This window comes from Coenobita brevimanus, chromosome 96 (genome assembly GCF_032717465.1).
Source record: "Coenobita brevimanus isolate Jiangsu-jjx chromosome 96, ASM3271746v2, whole genome shotgun sequence".
NCBI lineage: Eukaryota > Metazoa > Arthropoda > Malacostraca > Decapoda > Coenobitidae > Coenobita > Coenobita brevimanus.
In genome coordinates this window covers 26699770-26727269 of record NC_137049.1, presented here as the reverse complement: position 1 = coordinate 26727269, position 27500 = coordinate 26699770, and the positions used below count along the sequence as shown (strand labels likewise).

At 42.5% G+C, this 27500-nt stretch overlaps 1 protein-coding gene across 1 annotated transcript in view; it reads left to right on the top strand.

Moving 5' to 3' along the window:
* The window catches only part of LOC145413516 (protein O-mannosyl-transferase TMTC1-like), a 243726-nt gene that overhangs the window by 117816 nt on the left and 98410 nt on the right, over positions 1–27500 (top strand). Inside the window, exon 3 of the mRNA XM_080283212.1 lies at positions 24250–24427. Within this exon, the coding sequence (XP_080139338.1) occupies positions 24250–24427 (178 nt within the window). The remainder of the gene's footprint in view (positions 1–24249; positions 24428–27500) is intronic.

Genomic DNA, 27500 nt, shown 5'->3' with positions numbered 1-27500 from the left:
CCGTGATAGAAGGTGAAAATAAGATAAATAAAAATGATGGCTTGCTAAAAAAAAAAAAAAAAAAAAAAACAGTATCCTGCTTCATTTGACTATGCGTTAAATTACTGTCTCTCCATCTTGACTGATTGAATTGGAGCAATAGATTAAAGGTAGTATATATTGCTGGTAACGAAGAAGTGTTATGGAAAATAATTATGATGTGCTTCAGTCCTGTCTCATTCTGCCACTGAGCTATGGGGAATGTGCAGCAAAAGGAAGAATATCTCCTCCTAGTTATAATGAAGGAACTTTACTGATATATAATGAAGGGGTTGGAAGGGGCTATTTCTCTTCATTATTCCGGAGTCCCAAACGTGTAAAAGCATTGCTGACTGCAACTGTACGGTCTGTTTTATTTATTTATTTATTTATTTGTTACTGATTCCAAGCGACTTTTTCTTTTTTATGTGTCCAGCTCTGGGTAAAGGCTTCAGGGCCTATATCTCGGGGGCAGTAGCCTATCCCAAGGGCCTGTAGTCCTCCTGCACCTCCACATGTCACCATTTCAGCGCTAACACCAACCGTCCATATTGAATACATGCTAGGGCTACCTCATAAGGACTGGTGTATTGGTATTAGCGGGGATACTTTTATGACATGTCGGCGGGTCATCTGGTTGATCAGGAAAGTCTGCTTTTATGGAATTCAAATCCTTAAAATGTTCCCCGCCCCAGCCGGGACTCGAACCTGGGTCCATCATGACTAAAGGCCACCTCTCTACCGATTCAGCCACCGTCTCTTAATTCTTCAAGTTCTAAAAGTTTCTCCAAACGCTAATAAAATCATCTGGAAGTAACAAGGCTTAAATAAAAGGAGCTTAACTGAACTGGGGATTAATATATCAGAGTGCCATTGAAATATACCTACATCCTTTTCCAATAATTCGCTCATGTTCAGTGACAGAGGAGTCACTTTCCAACACAAAAACTCACTGACGAAATTGTATGTTTTTAGGATATTGAAACCCTTGGAATGAATACTTAAGAGTGCTAGGAGAGGAAATTTAAGAAGAATGTCAGGTGTGGATTGGAGAGAGAAAAAGAGAGCTTCCAGGATAAGAGAGCAGACAAAGTAGAGGATATTATCACAACAGTCACAAAGCAGACTTCAGCGTGAGCAGGTCATTTCCTTCTTAAAATAAGCACCATATTATAAATCAAGGCAACTACTGTAAATGACAACCCAGAAAAAGAAACGAAGAAACAGTCGTGGACCTAGATGGAGAGATGAAGTGCGAGGATATGCTGCAAATGGATGAAATTGTCTAACAGAAAACAGGTTAGGGAGAAAAGGGATGGAAGTATTCTTTGTGGAATGTCTCACGATGTTTCTGCAGTGAAGATGATGATGATGTACTTTATTACTTATAGTTTCATGTTGGCTCTTTTATATAATCCTCGCGTCTGTCACACGAATTCCTTCAGCTTGAACGACCGTCGATTGGGAAAAAATTTATATATAATAGAACCTTAATTAATCCCACTAGTTCTATGGTATCATTTACATTTTAACCATGGTACCGTCAGACGATTATAATTAGCTTCGGAGCCAAGGAGTTCGCTGTCCAGAAGTTTGTGGGAAAATTTTAACCCTTTTCTACTAATATGCGAAGAATGACTACCAGTTTATGCAATAATAATAATAATAATAATAATAATAATAATAATAATAATAATAATAATAATAATAACAACGCTAATGCTAACTCTAAAAACGTTTATCTACACTCTATTCATGCAACCCATTAATGATATCAGTCAGATTACAAGAGACATATAAAAATTCTCTCCCATAAACTCCTACTTCAGTAATTAAAGATTGGCTAACCTCACAGGATTTCATTTAGCTTTTGAGAGACCTGTTTTAGTTAGGCGAACATTAAAGGTCATATATTTAACCTGTGCTGTTCGATTATTTTTTTTACATAAATTAAAAAAAAATCTGGAATGAACAAGATTAAAATGGATAATACGTCATCGGACTGAAGGGTTAACGTCACACACTTTCTCTCTCTCTCCCTCCCCCCCATCTCTCTCTCTCTCTCTCTCTCTCTCTCTCTCTCTCTCACACACACACACACACACACACACACACAAAGACAGAATTACAGGCTTTTAGAGAGTAGCGTAGCAGTGAATTTGTGGTAGTGGGGGCCTGGGAAATGGGTGGACGGTGGGTCTCTTGCGTAACAGCACTAGAGAGAGAGAGAGAGAGAGAGAGAGAGAGAGAGTCATTCGTTCTTATTGCTTCATTACTGCGGATTATCACCCTATCAATACATACATCAAGGACAATATTAAACGCAGGAGATGAAGTGTCAGGGAGGAAGTAGTGCTCAAGGGTAAAGGGGTGGACTACTGACCATTTACATACTTCCAGAGGGTCTTACTGAGATGCATAAGACCGCCTGGTAGCAGCATTACCATTATCGTCGTCATCATCATCATCATCATCATCCCGACTTAATTTACCGTCTAAGGAATGGGACAGGGAAAGGAAAAGCACAGAGGAAAAATTATTGATTCCATACATACATAATTCGGTGTTAGTACCTAAATAGTGACATGTGAGGGTGAATATTGCTGTCTGTTGGTGCATGGAAAGGGTGTAAAATTGTAAAGCCTCACAGAACGGACTGAAAAGCTTATATCCACAAGCAAATATTTGGGAGAATAAAGGATTTTGAGAGAGAGAGAGAGAGAGAGAGAGAGAGAGAGAGAGAGAGAGAGAGAGAGAAACAAAAGACGGGGAGACAAAGGTAAGTGGAGGAATGAGAGAGAAGACAAGAGAGGAGGCTTTGGAGGGAAAGAATATAAAAGCGGCGTGTGGAGAACCTGTGAATGCAGGATGAGACAGACAGACAGACAGAAAGACCAACAGAGGCAGAGAGAGGAAAATGTGAGATAGGGAGAGGAAAGTGTGAGAGAGGAACGTTGTGAGAAGAGTGGAGTGTGAGAGCAAAGAGGCGAGGAGTGGCAGAGAGGGGTGAGGTGGGGGGAGGGGACGGGTGGGAGAAGGGGGGAAAGGGAAGAGTAGGTGTGAAGGAGTAATGGAGCAGGTAAGAGGGTAGCAGAGCGGAGCAAGAGGAAAGGTTTGGAGGGGGAGGAGAAGGAAAAAAAACTTGGAGGGAAACGGGGAGATCAGGGAGATGGAAGAGAGAGGATGGAAGAACGACAGAAGAGAAGATTGTAGGGGGATGAGGAAGGTGTAGATGGAAGGGAGGTAAGGGAAGAAGCGTTTGGAGGAGAGGAGAGGGAGATGGAAATAATTTTTGTAGGGAGATGAAAGGAGGAAGGAGAGGGAGGAAGGAGGAAGGTATGGGAAGGAAAGAGGTGTGACAAGGAAGGGGGACGATGGGGTAAGGAGAGTTTGAAGGGGAAGGAAAGAAGGAGAGAGGAGAAGAATGAAGTGGAGAGGGAATGAGAGAGGTGAGGAGGGTACGGGAAGAGTGTTTTGGAGGGGGAGGGAAGAGATAGGTAGGTATGGAAAGAAGGAAAAGATGGAAATGTCTGGAGCGTGAGAGAGATGGAGGAAAGTAGAGGATAGAGGAGAGAAGTAAGGGAAGATATGCTTTGAGAGAGAGAGAGAGAGAGAGAGAGAGAGAGAGAGAGAGAGAGAGAGAGAGAGAGAGAGAGAGAGAGAGAGAGAGAGAGAAATGTTTAGAGTAGGTCGAGGTTGGGTAGGGAACAGGAGAGAAAAAGTTTGAAGGGGAGGGCGGAGAAAGTATTACTGCTGGAGAGATGGATGTAAGAGGAAAGGTATAAAGTGGAGGAGCTGGAACATGGATTAAAAAAAAAAAAAAAAGAATTGGAAGGAGTTTAAATGAGGAGGGGAGGAAGAGGGACAGGGAAGGAAAGGGTAGAGGGGAAGATGAAGGGGAAAGAGGAAATAGGGAGTGTGCCAGAGGAAGAGGATGCACTGTGAAAGGAAGAGGACGAAGAAAAAATAAGAAAGGGAAAACAAAAGGAGGTATCGATTGTAAGACGAAAGAGAGGACAAGGGGAAGGGAATACAGTCGGAAATACTTGTAGAAAAGAAGATAGATAGAAGAGGTGAAGAATGAATATTTCTGTGGATAGGATAGGAAGAGGATCTTTAAGAACTGATTGCTAAAATAAAGAAAATAAAAAAACTACAAAGAGAAAGAGAGAGAGAGAGAGAGAGAGGGGGGGGGGAGAAGGGTACACCGATAGAGAGACCACAGCAAAGGGAGAGGGAGAGGAAGTCGAGAGAGTATGTGAAGAGAAGAAGGGGAGAGAGGGAGGAACAAAGAGGGGAGAGAGGCAAGAATGAGTAAATATAGATGAAGTGTACTGCGGGGACGATGTTTTGAGAGAGAGAGAGAGAGAGAGAGAGAGAGAGAGAGAGAGAGAGAGAGAGAGAGAGAGAGAGAGAGAGAGAGAGAGAAAATATGCATATAGTTGTACTGTACACGGAATAATAAAAAGAAAGGCAAAAGAGAGAAAGTAAAAGAGAGAAAGGAAAAGATAATGACACCTAGGCAACGCATGAATTTGTAACTGAAACATTAGAGAATTAAAAAAAATGGAGAAAATGAAAGAAAAATATCCATAAAAAAGAGAATGAAGGCGAATGAAAGGAGACAAAAATAAAAATGAGTAAAGCTGAAAGTACAATAAGAAATTTGAATAATGAAAATGAAACGAGAATAGAAAAGAAATGAAAGGGAGAGAAAGAAACATCAGAACTAGTTTCAAAATGAGGAAAAGGCGGGAGAGAAACGTGAAATAGGATGTAAAGAGGCATAAGAGACAAGAGACAGGAAAAAAAATAGAGAGATCAGAGAAAGAGCGAATGGAGAGGACGTAGTGGGATAAGGAAAAAGAGTGAGCTAGAGTGAGTGTGACTGGAGGTGTGTGTGTGTGTGTGTGTGTGTGTGTGTGTGTGTGTGTGTGTGTGTGTGTGTGTGTGTGTGTGTGTGTGTGTGTGTGTGTGTGTGTGTGTGTGTGTGGATGAAGAAATAAGAACTGAGAAAACAAGTGAGATAAAGGGGCAGGATATTCCAGAGAGAGAGAGAGAGAGAGAGAGAGAGAGAGAGACGGGAGGGGGGGAGTGGGGATCCGCTGCCACTACCTGCCCACAAACACCCACTTAAAGACGAACTCTCAACCCCGGCATTTTTACCTCCTCCCCTCACTTCCCTCCTTCCTTCCTTCCCTCCCTCCTTCCTTACCCTCACTTCACCTCAGTTCTCGTCTTCCTTCTACCATTTTCCTCCTTCCTTTCCCTCATTTTTCTCCTTCATTTCTTCCTTCCCCTCACTTTTCTTTCCCTTTCCCTTTTCCGTCATTTCCCACCTTACTTCCAGCCCTACTCTCCTTCCTTACCCTCACTTCCCATCACTTCCCTCCTTCCATCCTTCTTTTTTTCCTTCCTTCCTTTCCCTAACTTCCTCTCTTCTTCCTCACATTCTTCTTTCCTTCCTTTTACTCTCTTCCCATTTCCTTCCCCTCATTTACTTCCCCTCACCTCTCTCTTCACTCTTTTCTGTACCTACAATATACATTTCCCATCATTCATCCCCACATCCTCCCTACCTCCCCATTCTCCCAACAAACCCACTTCCTCTCCCCTCACTCTTTTCATTTTCTATGCATTCATTCCTCTCTCTCTCTCTCTCTCTCTCTCTCTCTTGCTGTCCTTTCTCTGTACTCCTTTTCCCCTCACTTCCCTCATCCTCAGCTCTCTTTTCTCACTCCCACACACTCTTTTCCCTCTCCCGATATTCCTCTCACTCTTTTTACTCTCTTCTCACTGTCCTGGCTCCCTCTACTGTCTGTTAAATCTGCTATATCCATTAATTCTCTTTACATCTATTCTTTTCTTTCTCGCGCTCCTCACTCTCCTCACTCTTCACGCTCCTTTCACTGTCTCCTCACTTTCCTCACTCCTCTCACCCTTCATTCTCGCTCTTCATTCTCCTCTCTCCTCTTACTCTTCTCTCCTGCTCTATTCTCCCCACTCTCCTACTCCTCTAAATCTACTCTCTCCCAGCACTCTCCCCACTCACCTCACTCTCTTCATCCTCTACTCATATTTCTCACTCTCCACCCCTTCAGCTAACTCCCCACTCACTCTACCCTCACTCTCCTCACATCCGCCTCACTCTTTTCACTCTCCATAAACTCACCTAACTTTAGCAACACATTTTCATCTCTCTCTCTTCAGTCCTCTTATCACCCCCCCTCTCCTCACGCTACCTCGCATTTCTCTAATAGTGTTCACATCTCAGGATCATCATTCTTTAATCCTCATGCTTCCTTTCATTCTCTTATACTCTCCCCTCGCTCCTTCTCTCTGCCGATAATTGTTCATTTTCTCTGCATTCATCCTTTCTCCCTTTTTCTCGCGTCCTTTCCTTACTCCGTCCAGTCTTCACCCTCTCTCTCTCTCTCTCTCTCTCTCTCTCTCTCTCTCTCCCGTCCTACATTGTACTATCTTTTCGCTCACTCACTCACCTCACGTTCTCCTGACTCTTCTCATTTTCCTCTCTCTTTCATTATTCTCCTCACACTCTCCTCATTTTCCTCACTCTCCTCACTCTACTCCCTCTCGGCTCACTCTGCTCACTTCCCTCAACTCCTCTCGAAGCCATTCCGGGTCTCCCACGGGACGCAGGATTTGGGAAAAGTGGGAATTAGAAATGATGTGGAGAGAGAGAGAGAGAGAGAGAGAGAGAGAGAGAATAAGAAAATGAGAGTAAATTGATAAAACTGAGAGACAGTGATGTGAAACAATATTAGAGCTGAGAGACAGAAAAGAAGACATATACAGTAGACAGATAGAATAATGAGGACAAAATGAAAGACACAGAAAGAGGAACAGACAGAAAACACGCAAGGGAAAAAGTCTGAAAGAGAGACACATACACTCGGAAAGAGAGAAGAGAAGCAGAGGGAATTCTTTATAGCATGAGCGAAAGGACTCTGATAGAATGTAAAAAAAGGCCAAGAATCGCTGATATAAGGAAGAGGAAGTGATGAATGAGAGATAGGAAGAAGAATGAAAGATAGATGAAGGGAAACATCAAGAGAAAGAGAGGCGGACGGAGATAGGGAGAGAAGGAAAGCTGGAAGAGGGATGGAAAGAATGACAATGAGAGGTGGCAGAAGACAGGGGCAAGAACGAAGGATGAAAGATAGCTGGATAGAATGAGGGAAAGAGAGAAAAGAGAAGGTAAAAGATAGATTTAGAAAAGAGAGGCAGTGAGGAAGAGAATGAGAGGAAATGAGAGGCTGTCGAAAAAATTATACAACAAAAGAGGTATAATGGAGAGAGAGGAAGAGAGGGAGGTAACAAAGGGTAAATGATAGATAATATGAAAGACGGGAGGAAGAGGAGAGAAGAGAAGAGAATGAGAAGCAAAGAGGAAGAATGGAGGAAGAAAGGGATAAAGAAGAGAGAGAGAGAGAGAGAGAGAGAGAGAGAGAGAGAGAGAGAGAGAGAGAGAGAGAGAGAGAGAGAGAGAGAGAGAGAGAAGGTAGTTGAAAGGGAAAGCAAGAATAGCAAAAAAAAAAAAATGAATTGAAGAAGGAACGATTAAGGAAGGAGAGATAAAATAAGAAACAGAACAAGAGAGAGAAACACAAAAAAAGATGAAAGAAAGATTAAAGGACAGATAGAGAGAAACATGAAGGAGGAAGAAGAGAGGGAGAATAACTGAGGAAAGTGAACTTAATGAAGGGTGATTGTGGAAAGTGGAATAAGGAGGGGGAGGGAGAAAGGGAGAAAAAGGGAGAGAAAAGGGAGATAGGGATGAAGAGAGAAGATGTTAAAGAGGACGGGAGATGACTAAGAGGAAGGAAAAAGTCAACGATGGAAAGAAAAGATGAAAGAGTGGGGGAAAGTAGAATGACAAAAAAAAAGGTTAGAGAGAGAGAGAGAGAGAGAGAGAGAGAGAGAGAGAGAAGGAAATAAATGGAAATGTGTAGAAAAGGAAATGCATAAGGAAGGTAGAAAACAGAGAGGAGAGAGCAAGAGGGATGGAGAAAGAAGCTGAGGGATAGGGAAGGACAGAAATAAAAAAAAAAAAAAAGGTAAATAAAAGGGAAAGATAAGAAAGGAGACAGAGAAGAATTACAAAAAATTAAAAAGGATGAGGAAAGTGAGCGTAACAGGAAAAATGGAGAAACAATGAAGGAGAAGTGAGACACAGAAATGCAGAGGGATATGGCAGCACTGAGAAAGTAGGAGGGCAGACAGAGTGAGGAATGGAAACAGAGAGAGAGAGAGAGAGAGAGAGAGAGAAGGGGGTGGGAATGGTCGGTGTAGGTCGTTAGTGATGGCATTACTGAGAGAGGGTGTGAGAGGGAGAGAAAGGTGGAAACAAGGAGAGAGGAAAGGGAGGAAGGGAGGGAGAGACAAGGAGAGTGGGAGTGTGTGTGTGTGTCTGTGTGAGAGAGAGAGAGAGAGAGAGAGAGAGAGAGAGAGAGATTGGAAAAAAAATAATTGACAGTGAGCGAGAGGAAGAGAGTGACAGATGGAAAACGTGAGTAGGTGTGTTGGGGAGAGTAAGAGGAGGGAGAGAGCAGAGGGAAGTGAGAGAGGAAAAGAGAGAAAAAAGGAGGAAGAGAGGGAGGGAGAGAGAAGTAAGAGAGGGAGAGGGAGAGAAAATAGAAAATGAAAGGCAGGAACAGCCGAGAGAAAGGGTGGAAGAGAAAAGAAAAAGACAAGGTGAGAGAAAAAGAGGGAGAGAATTTAGAGAATGAAAGGGAGAGAAAACACAGGGGATGAGAGAGAAAATAAAACAGAAGGACACGAAACAGGAGAAAACACAGGAGAGAGAGAGAGAGAGAGAGAGAGAGAGAGAAAAGAGAGCGAAAGGGAGAGAGAACATTGTGGACAGGAATGCCAACACATAAAAAGAGAGGGAGATAGAACAGACTAACAGAGAGGACAGAAAACAGACGGGCAGACAGGCAGACAGGGAGAGAGGACAGACAGACAGGCAGACAGGGAGAGAGGACAGACAGAAAGGCAGACAGGGAGAGAGGACAGACAGAAAGGCAGACAGGGAGAGAGGACAGACAGAAAGGCGGACACAGAGGGAGGACAGACAGAGGCAGAAACAGAGGGAGGACAGACAAGGAGACACAGAGGGAGGACAGACAGACAGGGAGACACAGAGGGAGGACAGACAGACAGGGAGACACAGAGGGAGGACAGACAGAGAGGCAGACGAACAGACAACCGGAAACCCAATAACAGAATGACAAGCGAGGAAAACGTGTTTAATAAATTAATGGAAGTTAGAGAGAGAGAGAGAGAGAGAGAGAGAGAGAGAGAGACGAAATGCCATGCAGACAGATAGAAAGGACAGACAGACATCGAGAATGATAAAAGACCAATAGACAGACAGAAAAAAAAATGCAAATTGAACAACGAAAAAAAAATGGGAAAGTAAGCGAGAGAATGACAAATGAAAAGAGAGAGAGAGAGAGAGAGAGAGAGAGAGAGAGAGATGGAAATCGTGAAAGAGTGTATATGGGTAATAAATATAGGGAGAGAGACCAGAGAAATTAACAGTAAGAAGAAAGAACAGGGAAACAGAAACGACAGAAAGGCAGCCAGGTAGACAGAGAATAAGAACAGACAGACAACTAGTCATTTATACAACTAACGAAATGAGAGGCAGGGAAGATATTTAAAGGACACACACAAAAAAAAGGAGTTGTGAAAGGATGTTGTAGTCATAAACAAAAAGCCGGAGTGAGAGTTTAGGGCAGTGTTTCTCAACTGGTGGACCATGGACCACTCGTGGTCTATGGTGACTTTTTGGGTGGTCCACAGGACGTTCACTATATCTGGTAATAAACAGGATTGGTGCATATATTTTTTAATTTATTGAAAATGCAGTATGATTTTTTTTTTTTCAAAATAAGTAATTGGCCATTCACTTTATTGTATTATTCCTATTTAAGAAATTTTTTTATTTAGAATTTTTTGGGTCAGTATGATTGTTCTTACCAAAATCTGTCAACACATGCAGTCAGATGTCTTTTGCCATTTGCATCAACTTGCATGTGTGAGAGCGGATTTTCATGTTTGTTGCATATTAAGTCCAAACAGAGGAATCGGCTTGCATTGGAAAGCGGTATTCGTTGTGCATTATCAAGTACCACTCCTAACACTGAAAAGCTTGTTAGAGAGAAGAAAATCCAAAAGTCTGGTTACAAAGAAAAGTGAATCAATCAAGTTTCAAAGGAAAATATTAGTTGTATACCCATACCTAATTTCAAAATTCTGTTTGTTAGAAATAAATTTCACAGCAAAATGTTAGATAAGTATTCATGTCTTTTCTGGAAATTACATTCGTAAGAAATATATATTATACCAAAATGTCAGCTGTCTACTGTTTGATATCATTTCTCAAAATTCTGTTTGTAAGAAATATATTTCAAACCAAAATATTTGTTGTCTAGGCTTTGCTTATCATTACTCTAAAATGAAATGGTTCACAATATTTTATTTTAACTGGGCTGGTGGTCCGTGGCCTGAAACTAGTTGAGAACCTCTGGTCTAGAGAGAGAGAGAGAGAGAGAGAGAAATAATGGACGGACTGAGAGGACAAAGAGCCAGACACACTGAAAGGAATAATAAATCGGCAATGTCCAAATGTTGGTCTGGCATTTTAGTTAACATACCAATACATACATAGCCAAAAACAAAAATGTATACTCCAGCAAAAATACACACACACACACACACACACACACACACACACACACACACACACACACACACACACACACACACACACACACACACACACACACACACACACACACACACACACACACACACACACACACACACACACACACACACACACACACACACACACACACACACACACACACACACACACACACACACACACACACACACACACACACACACACACACACACACACACACACACACACACACACACACACACACACACACACACACACACACACACACACACACACACACACACACACACACACACACACACACACACACACACACACACACACACACACACACACACACACACACACACACACACACACACACACACACACACACACACACACACACACACACACACACACACACACACACACACACACACACACACACACACACACACACACACACACACACACACACACACACACACACACACACACACACACACACACACACACACACACACACACACACACACACACACACACACACACACACACACACACACACACACACACACACACACACACACACACACACACACACACACACACACACACACACACACACACACACACACACACACACACACACACACACACACACACACACACACACACACACACACACACACACACACACACACACACACACACACACACACACACACACACACACACACACACACACACACACACACACACACACACACACACACACACACACACACACACACACACACACACACACACACACACACACACACACACACACAAAGATTAGCTTCGTGTGTGAAACAAAAATGATTTCTAATGTGTCAAGTGGAGACGAATTACCGGTATTTAAAATGCACTTAAAGACACACAGATAAGCCATTAACTTCGAAATTAGACAGTGAAGATAAACAGAATCTCTCTCTCTCTCTCTCTCTCTCTCTCTCTCTCTCTCTCTCTCTCTTTAATATGTACTGTATGACTGGCAATATGGGAGACTGGACGTGGGTGCCCCCCTTGTGAATATTTTAGCCCCCTCCCTCCCTCCCTTCGCTTTTATCCCTGGACGTAATGTGGCTGGGTGGTGCACAGAAAATGGGGATGCATGGACTGGTTGATAGATGGGTGGATTGACAGGTTGGTAGGTAGGTAGGCTGGTAGGTAGGTAGGTAGGAAGATGAACAAGTAGACAGATCGGTGGACTCTTGATTGATAGGTGAGTGGGTAATTGGGTGGATGGACTGATTCATTGGAGGATGGATAGATAGACTGGGAGATGGATGGATGGATCGATAGAGTTTGTGGGTGGATAGGAAGATACGGTGATAGACTGATAGGATGAACTGTAGATACTTGAGTGGGTAGATGGGTTGGCTGGAGAATAAACTGACTGATAAACAGATGAACTGGCAGGAAATTAGGTAGGTAGACAAATGAGGTAGAGCAGATAGATCGATAGGTAAAGTGATAGGTACCGTAAATGAGTAGATGAACAGCCAAGTAAAACAAGCAGGTGGATAGATGGTGGACTGGGAGATTAGAAGAAAGTCAGATGGATAGAATTACAAAATTGTGTTAGTTGTGTATAGGTGGATTACTGATAGACAGGTGGATGAAGAGCTGGATAGGAATGTGGTATGTAGAAGTGGATGAATGTATGGATGAACGATTTCCTGAGTGGGTTGATGGAAAACTGGGTCGATGGAAAAATGTATGAATGAATGAGTTAGTGGATGGATAGAAAGACAAACAGATGGATAATTAGGACGACAGGTAAAAACATTGATATATGGATAGATAGAACGATAAATGGATGGGTACAGAAGGGAGTAAATTTACACTGAGAGGCAGTGAATAAATGTGTCACCAATGTAGCAGGATTAGTAATTGCAACACCAGGCTCATCAAAATGTGAACCCAGTGGGCTGCAGGCTGAAGATACTGCTCTCCTCCAGCCCATGATCCTCCTGTAGGGTGAATTGGGAAGGAGGCTAGGGGAGTTTATAAAAATGGGTAGCTCCACCGCCCAGGTATATCGGTGCCACCACATGAAGGTCCCTCTCTAGCACCGAGTCGCCAGTGTGAAAGGAATGGCTGGAGGAAATAAAAAATGAGTAAGTGAGTGAGTGAGTGAAAGTGTGTGCTAAAGGACACCTGAGTAATTAATCAACGTATATATCATGCACGCGATGTTTGAGTGGTTGAATGAATATGCACGTGAGATGAATAGAAAGGTGAAGTAATAAAGGAAGACGATGATGGGGATGGAAGGGGTGGGAGGATGAGAGAACGGTAGTGAGAAAAAGTGGACAGGTGGATGAATCAGTCACAGGAGAGAGAAATGGGTAGGTTGGTGGTGTAAATGAATAGATGGATAGGCAGAAGAAATGATTGAGGATGAGAGGAAAGTGAATGAAATGGATGTAGATTAGGGAGTGGAGGTGTGAGACGGCGAACAGTTGAACAAGGTGAAACAAATGTGGATGAAGTGGATGGCAAAAGTGTGGACGAGTAGGTAGTGGTGTGAGGAAGCGAGCTGATGATCAGATAGATTAGATGCTGGAGGGCGAGAGATAAGTGGATGAATGTTTAATGAGTGGATGTATGTGAAAAAATTAATAGCTGGACAAATCGATGCAGGACGAGAGGGGAGCTGACAGCGATAAGAAAATGTGGATGGGTGAGTGGATGGTTGGGATGAAAGGTGGACAGGTGGATGAACTGTTAGAGGGCGAAAAAGGAGTGGATTTTAGGGGTGTTTGGATGAGTGAATGAGAATGGGAGAAGGTGGGCAAGTGGATAAATTTGGTAAGAGGGATGTGGATGAAGTGAATGGTAAGAAGAGTGTGGAAGAGTTACTGGGTACGTAAGAGAGCAAACAAGTACCTGATTCAATAGTAGATGAGGATAGAATGAATGATTGACATGTGAACGGAGGCTGGTGGAGGTGTGAAGGTCAGCAGGTGAGGAAATAAATGAAGGATGGCAGGGTGAGAAGAGGGTGAATGAAGTGGATGGTAGAGTGTATGGAAGTGTAGTTGGTGGAGTGAGAAAGTGAACAATTGGATGAATCAACAGAGGATAACAGGAGCATGTGTCGAGCTTGGATGAGTAGGTAAGAGGAAAGATAAGTGAATCAGAAGAGGGTGGACAGAAAGTGGATGATAGAGATGTGTGGATGAGTGGGTGAAGGCATGAATAGATGGACCAGTCCATAAATCCGTAGTAGATGACAGGAAAGTGGATGAGAGGAAGGTGTAAATGAGTGGATGGGGATGGGAGATGATATATAGGTGGATGACTTGTTAGAGGCAGAGAGGGACGTGGGTGAAATGGGTGGTAGGAGCGTGTAGATGATGAAATGGAAATGTGAAGATGGAGAGGTGAATATGTGCGTGAATAAGCAAAGGATGGAGGGGAAGTGAAGGGCAGGGGCGTGTGGGTGGAGGTGGGAGGTGGGCGTGAGAAGGTGAGAGGGGAAGGCGGCTGAATAGTTTAATTAAAGTTTGACATTTGCAAGGGAATGGAAACTGCCTCGCCATGTTTAGTAAGTAGAATTCAGGTTGTCGCCCCGTAGACTTATAATGGAAACCTCGTTGATTTAAACCGTGACAAGAGAAGGAACTGTATATGGAAGAGGTCGGCTTGGATGAAATTGTAATGAGTGGTGCTTATAGGGGCTTGAATGTCGGGCTGTAGCTCCGTTGATTTCTTTATTCCAATGACAGTGTTGGAGAGGGACGCCTTCACGTGGTGGCACCAATATAATTGCCTTAACATTCAAACGTCCCTCAGTTCCCCTTTATTCCCCGTAGGCAGGATGGTGGGTTGCAGGAAAACGTGTAACTTCAACATGCAGTCCACTGGATTCACGTTGAGACCACTAAAACTACTACTACTACTACTGCTACTACTACCAAAACTACAATTAGTACTGATGATAATAATAACAGGAATAAAAATAATAATCCGATGACAGGCAGTTAGTGCATAGGCAATCGACTCCATCACAGTAGGCCCCATAATATCATTTTAAATTCCTCAGCATATACTAATACAATATATTTTAAGGGGATCATTAAAGCAAAAATTAAACTATTTTCCAAGTCACAGTCATCCCCCAGAATCCAACATGCGTCGATTTTACATCCAGGTCCCCCAGTTGACCTCGGGCTCTTCCACCTTCGAGCTGGACCTGCTAACCAATACATCACAGTATCCCTCAAAAACAATGAGGAAAAAAGGGGGTACAAAATAGCCAAAGAGTATTTGGATCTAGGTAAAGGGGTATCAGGCTGAGAACGGAGGGGACTGGGAATTGAGAATGACGACCAGGCGGTGTTAAAAAAAAGGGACGAACGGAAAGTAAAGTGAAAAAAAAAAAGTGAGGAATCGGACTAAAGCTCTGTGACAAAATAAAAAAAATGGAATGAAGGGTAGACGGTGGGTAGGTGGATGAGTGGGTGAGTGAAGAGATGAATGGAACAGAAGTGGTGAAAACTTGATGGATGAATGAACCAGAAGTGGGAAATAACTTGATGGACTTGGATGAGAGAGAGAGAGAGAGAGAGAGAGAGAGAGAGAGATTGCTAGAGCCGCACACTGGCTATATAAAAGAAACAATCGCTCACTTTGATATAGATATTGCTTGCTATTTTTCCTCTCGGATTGCTTCTCCATTTGTAGGCCGGCAAGGAACTGTTTGTGTGTGTTCTCTGTTCACCCTTGTTCTCTTTTGTTCCGTCTCGTGTTTCCCATTTGTTCTTCTTCCTTCTGTCCATTCTATAACCCCTTCAGCACTGTGGCGTATTCATTACTTTATTCTTGTAGTTATTTTTTTTTTTATTCTTTATTTAGCTAAGGAGAGAATTTTCAAACTAAATGGCTTAGTTGTAGCCTTCAGTAAGTCCCTTGATACAAAAAAAAAAAAAAAATCTTTCCTAAAATTAACAAAATCCTGAAAAAAGGCTAAATTGTCTTTTAAAAAGTAACCAAAATGAAGGAATTAATTTGTATTGTCTTTTTGTATATTATTAACTCATTATTTTTGTCATTAATATTTTTCATTTTCTTATCACCAGTCCCTTAGTTATTACTGTTCTTCCCATTAGCTTAAATTCTCTCTCGCTCTCTCCCCCCCCCCTCTCTCTCCGTCGTCGTGCTTCTCTTTCGGCTTCATTCCCCTTCTTTGTCATTATTATCGTCATTACCTCAGTCCTTTCCCTTTCCTCTTCCCTCATCTGGCCGCTCTCACTTCAGTACCTTATTCTTTCTCACTTCTCTTCACTCTTCGGTTTCTTCCCTGTTTCTCCTCATCCTCTTCTCTCTCTCTCTCTCTCTCTCTCTCTCTCTCTCTCTCTCTCTCTCTCTCCCTACTTCCTCTTCCATTCTCTCTTTCTTTTGTTCCTTCCCTTCATCTTTCTTCTTCATTTACACGATCATATCATCCCCTTCTCTTTCTCCTCTCCTCATCCTCAGTTCTTAATCCATTCCTTCTCTCCTCCGTCTTTCTCCCCTTCCTCATTCTCGTCTCTTTTACCTGTCACGTAGTTTCTCAGCGGTTCCATCTCTTCCTCCCATTTTTCACCTCTTCCTCTCACATCCTTCTTTATATCTCTCCTTTCATTTTTAAAAATCCAAATTATTGCCTCACTTCCATCCGTTTATCACTATTTCATTTCCCTTTTACTCTCCTTCTCATTTTCCGTTTCTTCCTTCTCCCTCTCGTTCTGCTTCCTTCATCACCCCTTTCTTTTTCCTCCTCTCCTCTTCCCTAACTACTAAACTTTTCCTTCCGTTCCTTCTCCTCCTGCTCTTCCCATTTTCACTCTGTCATCTTCTATTTCCTTTTCCCCTTCTCCCCCTCTTCCTTCTCCCTCTCCTCTTCCCCTTCCTCCCCTTCATTTTCCTCCTCTCTTCCCTTTCCTCTTCCCCCTCATCATCCCCCTCTCGCTTCCATCTCTCCCTCTCGCTTTTATGGACAATTCTCTCCTCTTCACCTCCTCTTCCTCAGCCTCTACTGCTCCTACACACGCACTCCCTAACACACACACACACACACACACACACACACACACACACACACACACACACACACACACACACACCTACGCTTTCCATCTGGTATCACCATTTTCATCATCATCATCACCATTAAGAATGTTGTCATATCTATCACTCACATTCACTCATGTTACTCCATATGTCATTCTTCATTATTCTTACTGGCATTTTTGTAGTCTCCTTCATTCCCACCATATTGCATTTCCACTCTTGTGTGCTGTCGCGTGCAGTGAACCGATGTTCCCTTGCTGTTGACAGCGTCTCTCTGTGGCGAGGCGCGGGGAAAAATGTAGAGATTTAGTTTCTGGGTGGACGCCTCCTCGAGTCTCTCTACCCAGTTCAGAGAGGCACCATTGAAGGCTATATTTCACCTCGGCTTTTGCCTATATAGTAACCAACTAGGGTTGTAAATGGTTTCCTGGGTTAAAGGAAACCTTTACGTTTGTTACTCAGTGTAGAGTCACTTGAAGTGCAAAGAGGAATAATAAAAGCGACGCAAAGGAAAGGGAGAAGTAAGAAGAAAAGAGGGCAGACACAAAGAATGATAGAGGTAAAGGAAATGGTAAGCAGTACTACATCAAGTGAGTGGATGATGGTTGCCACAACCTACCACGATCTCTCTCTCTCTCTCTCTCTACTTACTAATTGTCCTCTCTCTCACACTCTCTCTCCCTTACTCTCAACTTTCCTCCTCAGCCTATGTCCCTGTCACTCTTACTCCCACACACAACAACCCTTCACAGTCCCCTTTCCTAACTCTTCCTTCTCGCGTCCTCCTCCTCCTCTCCGGCCCCTTCCCTCGAGTCTCTGTCTGACTGTCTGTCTGTCTGTCTCTGTCTCTGTCTGTCTCTATCTTTCTGTCTGTCTGTCTGTCTGTCTGTCTCTCTCTCTCTCTCTCTCTCTCTCTCTCTGTTCTCATTATCTTCTCTAGTTTTTTCATATTCTCAAATTGGCTAACATTTTCTTCCATATCCTCTCTTGCCTTCTGCCAATAACGTCTGTCTCCTTCCCTCTCTTTTTTTATCTTTCAATCGTCTTTATTTCCGGTTTCTTCGGCTTTTTTCCAAACTCCTTTTTGCTTTAAGGAAATCCTCTTTCTTCAGCTCTCCTGTTACATCTTTCCACCAGTGACTCTCATATTGAAATCGCTCTTCTTTTCTTTCGTATTAATTCTCACTTCTTTTTCTTCACTCCTTTTTAAGTTTTTCATGTCAATTTTCTTTTTTATTCTCACGGCCTTCTTTCTCCCTTCTCTCCTGTTTCTCACATTCTCTCCATTTTCCATTAACCCTTCCATTCTCCCCTACCAAAAAAAAAAAAAAAAAAAACACACTCATTGTCATCAACTCTGATTTTCTCTGTCAAACATCTTTCCTTTTCCATATTCTTCCCTTCCTCAAAGTTATTTCTCCTTCTTGTCAATCCTCTCTCTCTCTCTCTCTCTCTCTCTCTCTCTTTGTACTCTGTTTTTTTTTTTTTTATCTTTCGTTTCTCTCTGTTTGGAATTCTTCTTCTCTTCTTTCATATTCGTTTTCCCTTCGCTCTCACCCTTTCCTGTTATTCTTCGTCTTTCTTTGCTTACCACCTTCTTCCTCCATTTTCACACTGCTCTCCTTTCTCCTTTTTCCTCTGTTTCCAGAATGCTACTGCTTTCTCCTGTCTCTCCTGCTTCTCCCCTTCCTCTCTGCATTCTTTTCCTCTCTTATTCCTTCACATGTTTTCTTGTTTCCTCTCTTTTCCTCACCTTAAGCTCTTTCTCTAGCAAATTCTTTCCTTCTCTCTCTACTGCCTCTCCCCTCTCTCCCGCTTCTCCCCCTCTCCTTCATTCTCACTCCTTTATTATGTCCCTCTCTTTAGAGCCTCTCTCCCTCCTTTAACAACCACCTTCCATATCATCTTTATGTATACTCTCAACTTCTTCTGTCCTCTCAGTTCTTTCTTTACCTGTGCTGCTTCTCTCTCCTGGCTTTTACTCTCTCTCCCTCTCTCAAACCCTATTCTCCCTTCTCCCCAATTTACTCCCCTAACTCCCTGTTCCTCTCTCTCTCTCTCTCTCTCTCTCCTTTTCATTCCCTTTTCGTCTAGCTTATTTTCGTTCATTACTCTCTTCATTCCCAGCCAACTCCTCCCTTTCCTCCCTTTCCTCCCTTCTGCTTGGTTTCTATCTCTTCATTTTCCCACGTCCTCCCTTTCCTTTCCTTCTCCCTTTCCTCTCTCCAGCTATATTTCTCTCCCTCGTCGCTTCTTTCTCTCCCTCTTCCCTCCATCCTTTACGGTTGTCTCCCCCTTCTCCATTTATGCCCATCTCTCTCCGCCATTCCTCCAATCTCAACCTTTCTTCAGTTATGTCCCTCTCTCTTCCTCTTTCCTGCATTCTCTCCCTCTCTCCACTCATGTCCCTCTCTCCTCCTCTTTCCTCCGTTCTCTCTCTCCATTTATGTCCCCCTCTCTTCCTCTTTCCTCCATTCTCCCCCTCCCTACTTAGGTCCTTCTCTCTTCCTCTTTCCTCCATTCTCTCCCTCTCTCCACTTATGTCTCTCTCTCTTCCTCTTTCCTCCATTCTCTTCCTCTCTCCACTTATGTCCCTCTCTCCCTCCTTCAGCAACCACCCTCTGTTCCTTTGTTGCTGTAAAACTCTTTATTTTTCATACGTTCAAACAATCATCCTTGCTCTGCCTCGCACACACACACACACACACACACACACACACACACACACACACACACACACACACACACACACACACACACACACACACACACACACACACACACACACACACACACACACACACACACACACACACACACACACACACACACACACACAGGGCTGTCACACTCATGCACACACTTTCTTTCACGTTCATATTCTTTCATTTTCCTCATTATTGGTCCTCTCTCTCTCTCTCTCTCTCTCTCTCTCTCTCTCTCTCTCTCTCTCTCTCTCTCTCTCTCTCAAGTCAGCCTATTCTCTTTTCACCCTTGCCATTTCCCCCTCTTCTTGTTCACAGTTCCCTCCCAGGCTCTCTCATTTTTCAGCCATTATTTCTTTCTTCTATTTCATATGTGCTCAAACATTTCTATTCTATTTTCACTCCCTCTCTCTCTCTTCCTTGCCTCGCCTTCATACGCTTTTGCACAATTCTGTTTCATTTTCTCTTTGCCTTCTCTTCCTTTCCTTTGCCTTAGATACCTTTGAGCACCTGTCTTTTATGTGTGTCTGTCTGTTTTCTTATCTGTCCATCTAGCTAATTTTTTCTCTGTCTACCTGTCAATGAATCAGTCAATCAACAAGTTAATCAGTCAGTCATTCTGCCAATTTCTCAATCAATCTCAGTCAGTCAAGCAATCAGTTACTCAATCTGTCAATCTATATATCAGTCACTCAGTCTGCTAATATATCTATCTGTCTCTCTATATGTTTATCTATTTGTTATAATTACCTATTTTCCTTGATTTCATTGTGCACTCTTTCTCCATATTTTTCCTTTATTTTCCTTGCTTTCTCTTACTCTCTTCCATTTAGTTCGTTTCTACACATACGTATTTCAGCATTTTTTTTTTTATTTCTTACATTTTCATTGTTCCTCGTGTGTTTTTTCTTTTTTTCTTATTTTTTTATTATTTAATGCGTATTTACACATTATTATTCCATCTTACAGTGATTTCTCTTTCTTTATTTCTCCCATACCAATACCCTCATATACTAAAACAGTCATTTCCATTTTACCCTTTCGTAATAAACATAAGCGAATACGTTTATACGTAGGTTATGTATATACTTGAATACGTGCACACATACATACATAGAAAAATACTCACATTCATCCAACTATACGTACATATACTTGAAGATCAGAAGTACCAAGAAGCATTCAAACCTGGCAACTTGGCATAGACTGTCTCGTGAGGAAAATCATACATACAAACACATTCATACATAAATACATGCATCCATACATAGTGTCAACATAAATATGCATACATCCATATGCACACCTCCATCCAAGTTCAAACACACACACACACACACACACACACACACACACACACACACACACATGTACATTCATAAACTCTCTCTCTCTCTCTCTCTCTCTCTCTCTCAGTTTCTTTTGTCCAGAGTGCGTGTTGTGTATTTTTCCTCCTCTCCCACCAGGCGCGGCTCTCAGATCTCTCTCTCTCTCTCTCTCTCTCTCTCTCTCTCTCTCTCTCTCTCTCTCTCTCTCTCTCTCTCTCTCTCTCTCTCTCTCATCGACAAGTGCTCCTGCCATAAAAGAAAAGGAACACCATTCTTCACTCTCCCTTCCTGCATCTCTCTCTCTCTCTCTCTCTCTCTCTCTCTCTCTCTCTCTCTCTCTCTATCTCTGTCTCTGTCTCTGTCTGTCTGTCTTTCTGTCTGTCTGTCTGTCTGTCTCTCTCTCTCTCTCTCTCTCTCTATTCATTACCTTCGCCAAGGAGGTTATGTTTTCACCCCTGTCCGTTTGTTAGTTTGTTTGTTGGTTGGTTTGTAAGCAAGATGACACTAAAACTACTGGACGGATTGCCACGAAACTTGGCAGAAGAATGGGCCTTGGCCCATAATACACTCCATTAAATTTGGTGCGGATCAGGATACAGATGCGGATCCAGGATTTTTTTTTTTTCCCACCTTCTTTAACATTGCGAGATAAGGCTTTGGCGGCGGTATGCGCTCTACTGAGTGCCATTCTAATTCATAATTTAATTCATCAACTTTCTATATCCACCTTATTAGCCATCCGTATTTCCCTCTACTTCTGCATCCAAGGAGGTATATCTACCTCCAGCTATCTATCCATTCATCTATCTATTTATCTATGTCTATCTATCAGTTTGTCTAGCTGTCCATCTGTTCATCTGTCTGTCTGTCTGTCAGTCTATTATCTGCCATTGTCTCCTGAATTTCATCAAAGCCGACCTCGGAAAAAATTAACTTGATAAATGAAAATTACTCATCTCACGCTTATGACTTATTCCAGCCCTTCATTCATTCCTCCACAGTCCTTCACACATTCCACTACAGTTCTACATTCATTCCCATTACAGACCTTCGTTCTACGACAGTCCTTCTTCATTCATTCCACCACATTCTTTATTTCATTCTGACACATTACATCATTCCACCAAAATCCTTCACTTATTCAGCCACTGCCTACCATTCATTCAACCACAGCTCTTCATCATTCCACCACCGTCTTCCATTCGACCACACTTCTTGACTCATTCCACCTCAGTCCCTCATTCTACTGTAATCTCTTATGTTTGCCACTTTTCCTTCATTCATTCTACTACGGATCTTCATTCATTCCACCAGTTCTCCACTCATTCCTCCAAAGTTCTTCTTTCATTCCATCATACTTTCTCATTCCTTCAGTCATTCCACCACAGTCCTTCATTCCAGCACAGTTCTTCATTTTTCATCACAATTATTTGTTTGTTCATTTTGCTTTAGTCCATTATAACTGAGTCCTTTAATGAATCCACTTCAGGAAATTATTTCACTGGTCTTTCATTCATTCATACCACAACAGTCCATCATTCCACCCGTCCTCCATTCTTTCACCCATTCTACCACAGTCTTAAATTCACCACATTCCTTCATTCAAACAGGGTCCTTCTGCCACCTCACTCATTCCCTCATTTATTCCTTCATCCATACCTCTCAGCTCCCTCCTTCTACTTCATCCTCGGTCTCTATCTCACCCTTTCTTCCTCTGTACCTCATTCATTCTCTTGGCCACTTAATATTCATATATTCCACTTGGCTAAACCATCTCAGGATATCCCTCCTACTAATTCTTGTCAGCACATCCATATCAACACCACAACACACCCAAGTTTCTACACTCGTCTGTCAACCCACGTTACCCAACATGCTCCTCTCAGATGATTCACTTCTACTCCTTTAACACCCATGACCTTCCCCCATAGTCCAAGCTGCAATGCCATATGTTAGTTTTTCCATCATATTACTGTCATCCAACGATTTTTTTTACCTCAACTCTCTATTCCTTGTAACCGCCCTTCATATCTAAACTTTCTTCCCTCTTTCACTGTTCTACATTTGATCAAACCTCATCATCTGAAGTCGCCTCCTTGCTCATTACACCACCGACTTATATGAAGGCGCCTATGTTCATTTCTTTACCACTACCCACATCGTGACATCATTCCTTCCATAAATTACAACTTTATTCATTGATGCATTCAGTGCCCCAAAACTCATTCACCAGGTCATGCTGCTCCCACTCCTCTTTACCTACTGGAATAATACCATCAGCAGACAATAGTATGGACAATTTCTATACCCTAACCTCGCTCTCTCTTTCACTAGGGACCCTCTAACATTCACTGCACTACCCTGTATTTCTTTTACAATATCATCAGTGGAAATATTAAACGAAACGCAGATATGACACACCCCTCTTGAAGTTGCTATAATTGTTGCTGCTGCTGCTGATGATGATGATGTTGTTGTTGTTGTTGTTGTTGCCCCAGACTCATTTGAACGTGATTTCAGTGGACTGCGGGCTGAGTGAAATGATGTCGCTTATAGCCCATTTAATTGGTACTCTCATGATAGTTTCTCCTTAGTTTGTGTCTTCTTGTGTTTGCTCCTGGATCCTGACAACTGCAGTTATAACTACGTAAACTATGGTGATGATGATGATGATAATGATCTCATCGAAGTTGTTGTTGATGATGATATCCATGGTGAGAGCGATCCTAATGCTGCTATTGTTGCTGTTGTTGATGATGATAAGGAGGAGGAGGAGGAGGAGAAGGATAAAGTGATGATGATGATGATGATGATGAAGATGAGGAGGAGGAGGAGAAGGATAAAATGATGATGATAACTAGAAAATTCCTACTTATCTGTAATGATTTCTAACTTGCATTCATATTATCCTCCATTCTGTTTCACTCTTCCTCATTCGCTCACATTCCTGCCATCTCACTCTCTCGTTTTCATTTTCTCACTCCCTCACGCGTGTCATTTCTTTTCCTTTCCCCTCTTTCTCGCTTTTATTAGTGTTACATCATTCCCCTCTTTCATACATGCATATTGTCGCCTCGTACCTCTCACATGCATTTACTCTCTCTCTCTCTCTCTCTCTCTTACATTCACCTAGATTTAAGCTGCCTCAGTCCTTATTTCCTCTCCTGTTACCCACGACATAAAGAGAAGAACATAAGAGGCCAGTTGTTCAACTTGGTTCTGACCGTGTTGGTGACCAAGCTGTTTGCAACATTTATCTCCCTCTCTCCTTCTCTCTTAAAACATGGATCTTTTTTCACTCAAACTCTAACCCATTGCTCTAACTGCTACTCCTATTCTCACACTCTTATTCACTCTGTTTTCTCTCAACAGACTGGGGCACGCGCTATACGGTGAGAGCAGCTTAGGAGACCACGTGGTGAACCTGGTGGTGCACGTGCTGGTGAGCGTGCTGTTCTGCCACGTGCTGCTCTCCGCCCTTCGCCTCCCACACTGTCATGTGCTAATCAGTGGCCTCGTCTTCGCCACACATCCCGTACACACTGAGGCGGTAAGTGGGGACGATTAGGAATGATATAGTACTTTCCCCTTACTTGACCCAAATTATAGTTCCGTGCTTATCAGTGGATTCGTCATGGACACACCCCATGCACGCTGAGGCTGTAAATGGGCGTGATGAGGAATTCTATAGTGATTTCACCTTAACTTGGCTCAGACTGTAGATCTTTTGCAGTTCGGTTCATGAAGAATGCTATTGCTCTTTCACCTTAGCTTGACCCAAATTTTAGTTCACCCATATTGCACATTAAGTAAGGGTGATGGAGAAGGCTACAGTTCTCTTCACTTAACTTGGCCCTGGTTTTAGTTATTTTGTAGATTATTATTTTCAAGTTGACGATCTTGTTCTGACTGTACCCAGACGATTTTATTAAGGCTAGAAGACTCCTACCTCCTTATATTCCCTGTAGCCTTGTATCCCCAATTATTGACGCACTGATTATATCGAACCCTTCGCTAGGGTCAGAGTAGCATTTTATTCATATTCCAGTTCCCTGATGATGTTCCCGCTTTGACCCCTTCACCAATACTCAGGCTATCTCTGGACTATTTTGTTCTGATCTCAAGAAATGACTTCAGAACTTGACAAAAAAATTAAAAATACTGGCAAATTTTCTTCTTCATTCTGGCTCCATAAGGACGATTTTAGATAGCTTGTGGAATAAAATAAAAAGATTATCATGTAAAAGGTATATTCAGACACACTAATATGAAAAGTCAACCGAATGAAGAAGTTAACCCTCTCGCAGTGGTTCTTGCATTTGAGGGTTCCATTCAGGCTAGCGCCATTGGATTTGGTCAAAGTATATAATTCACAATTATCAGAGGCTATAAAAAAAAAAAAAATGCTTCTTTTAACATTCATTGCGGCGATAGTTCACTCACTTAACTTGGCCAATATGTTCGTCCCTTGACAGCCTGTTTCACGTAACTCACCCTCAGAATAAGACAATATTACGGCTGGGTATCCTTGCCACGGCACTCCATCTTACCAGCACCATATTCAAGTGTTAATCTCTTGGTGTATTTCAACATTCAAGATGGAGGGACGGCAATATCACGCTTAGCTGTAGCAAACAAAATATATCACTCCTAGGAATTATATTTGCTTTAACTGACAATACCATTCAGTCGGGGGAAATCTCATAGTTCTTTCATCTTAACTTGGCCTAGATGTTCATTCTTTTGCAGCTTATATCATGTACTATGGGTCACAAAAGTATCGGTGCACAGGGGGTCCGATGGCTACCGAAAACATTCGAACAACTGCGTACAATACCAACGTCTCATTGTATATGGACAAAGTCTGTGTATATGAACATAATATTTGCCATATATTTTCAAGAGGATATTGCTTGTTGGTGATTTATGACACCTCCCGACATCAGGGCTACCAGCGTGTAGTAGGTCGGACATTAATATTTCAGTGACCTTCGTTCTGTGGTCCAAAATGTGTCACGCATATTGTTCACCAACACTTTTGCGACCCTTAGTACATCACTGAGCGGGAAGGACAGTGCTATGGCTCCACATCCTTTTCACAGCCTTTCTTCGTGACTAGCATCATATTCTCGTGTTAATTGAATCAGCTCAAAATTCAAGGAGGAGAGATGGCAATTTTAGGTCAAATTAGGGTGAAGAGAATATAGCAGTAAATTACACTTTTCAGTCTGATGACGTATTTTATTGGGTTATTCTTGCCACCTGCAAACGATTTTGTACAGCTTAGGGGAAGTCTTTTGTACTGAAGGGGTTAATGAAGGTTATACTGAACCCCTCCAGTTGGTGCTGGAGAGGGACGCCTTCATGTGGTGACACTAACATAGTCGGGTAGCTCAGTTACCTGGCTATACAAATGTCCCTCAGCTACTTCCTTGTTCCCCGAAAGAAGGAAGGTGAACTGCAGCAGAGGAAAGTTAACCTTCCAGCCTACCGGGTTCACAAATCAGATGAACCTAAGACAACAACAACAACAACAACAACATCAACCAGCTCATTAGAAAAGGTCTCCTAATCTAACTAGAATGATCTTGAAGGAAGGAAAAATACAATGAAAAAAATGTCCTCTGGCTGAAGGGATTTAAGAATAGGGCTATATGGCTGTAAAATAGGCCTTCCACCTAGAGGTCCCCACCAAAACTATGACCCACCAGCAATATCAATCCGGCCTCCCCCACTCCATAAACAAAGTGAATATATTGTTTGCTCTGTGGCCTGTGTGTGTGTGTGTGTGTGTGTGTGTGTGTGTGTGTGTGTGTGTGTGTGTGTGAGAGAGAGAGAGAGAGAGAGAGAGAGAGTCAGTGCTTTCTGGTGCGATTAACCATATTTCAGCTGATAATATTCGAAGTTTTCCAGTCATGAGGCCAATTATGATGTACGGGGCAGGGATGTGAGTATCCTGGAGGGAAAAGAAAAGGTTGCAAGACAGAAATAGAGATGCTTAGGTGGATTAAGGAGGTAAGAGGAAGATCAGGATTATCATACATGAAAAACATAAGAAGCAAGATTGAGATGGTGTGGCCAGGAAGAAAGATGAAGAGCTTGTTATTACTGCAAGAAGAGAACTTGTGGAAGGAGGAATATCATTTAGAGTGGAAATTAGTTCCAGAGAGATATGAGGGAATTTGGACTGAGCGAGGAAAACATACAAGAAAAAAAGGCAATTTGGAAACGACTTCAATAGGAGCGCCCGATTAGCAGTAAATGTTAACAAACGATGAAGAAATTACAAGGTTCGCATTCCATTACTTTGGTTACTACGTGTGTCGCTATAATCATGCTCAGATGACCAGGGATGAACCAGGAAGCACTCTGATGGATTGTGGGTTACACAGACCATGGCAAGATCAGAAAGCCGAATGGAAAAGCACTATCAAAATAAGCACTTATATAACTGATTATGCAGATGGTGTGAAGGGAGGAGGAGCAAATGGAGGAGGTGGGTCATCGAATCTACCCTCCCAGAGTCTTACCCGTTGCGATTTTAAACATTAATGATACGTCTAATCGATAGGCATAGATCTATTTTAACTGAGACTAACTACCAGGAACTCAGGTGAGCACCA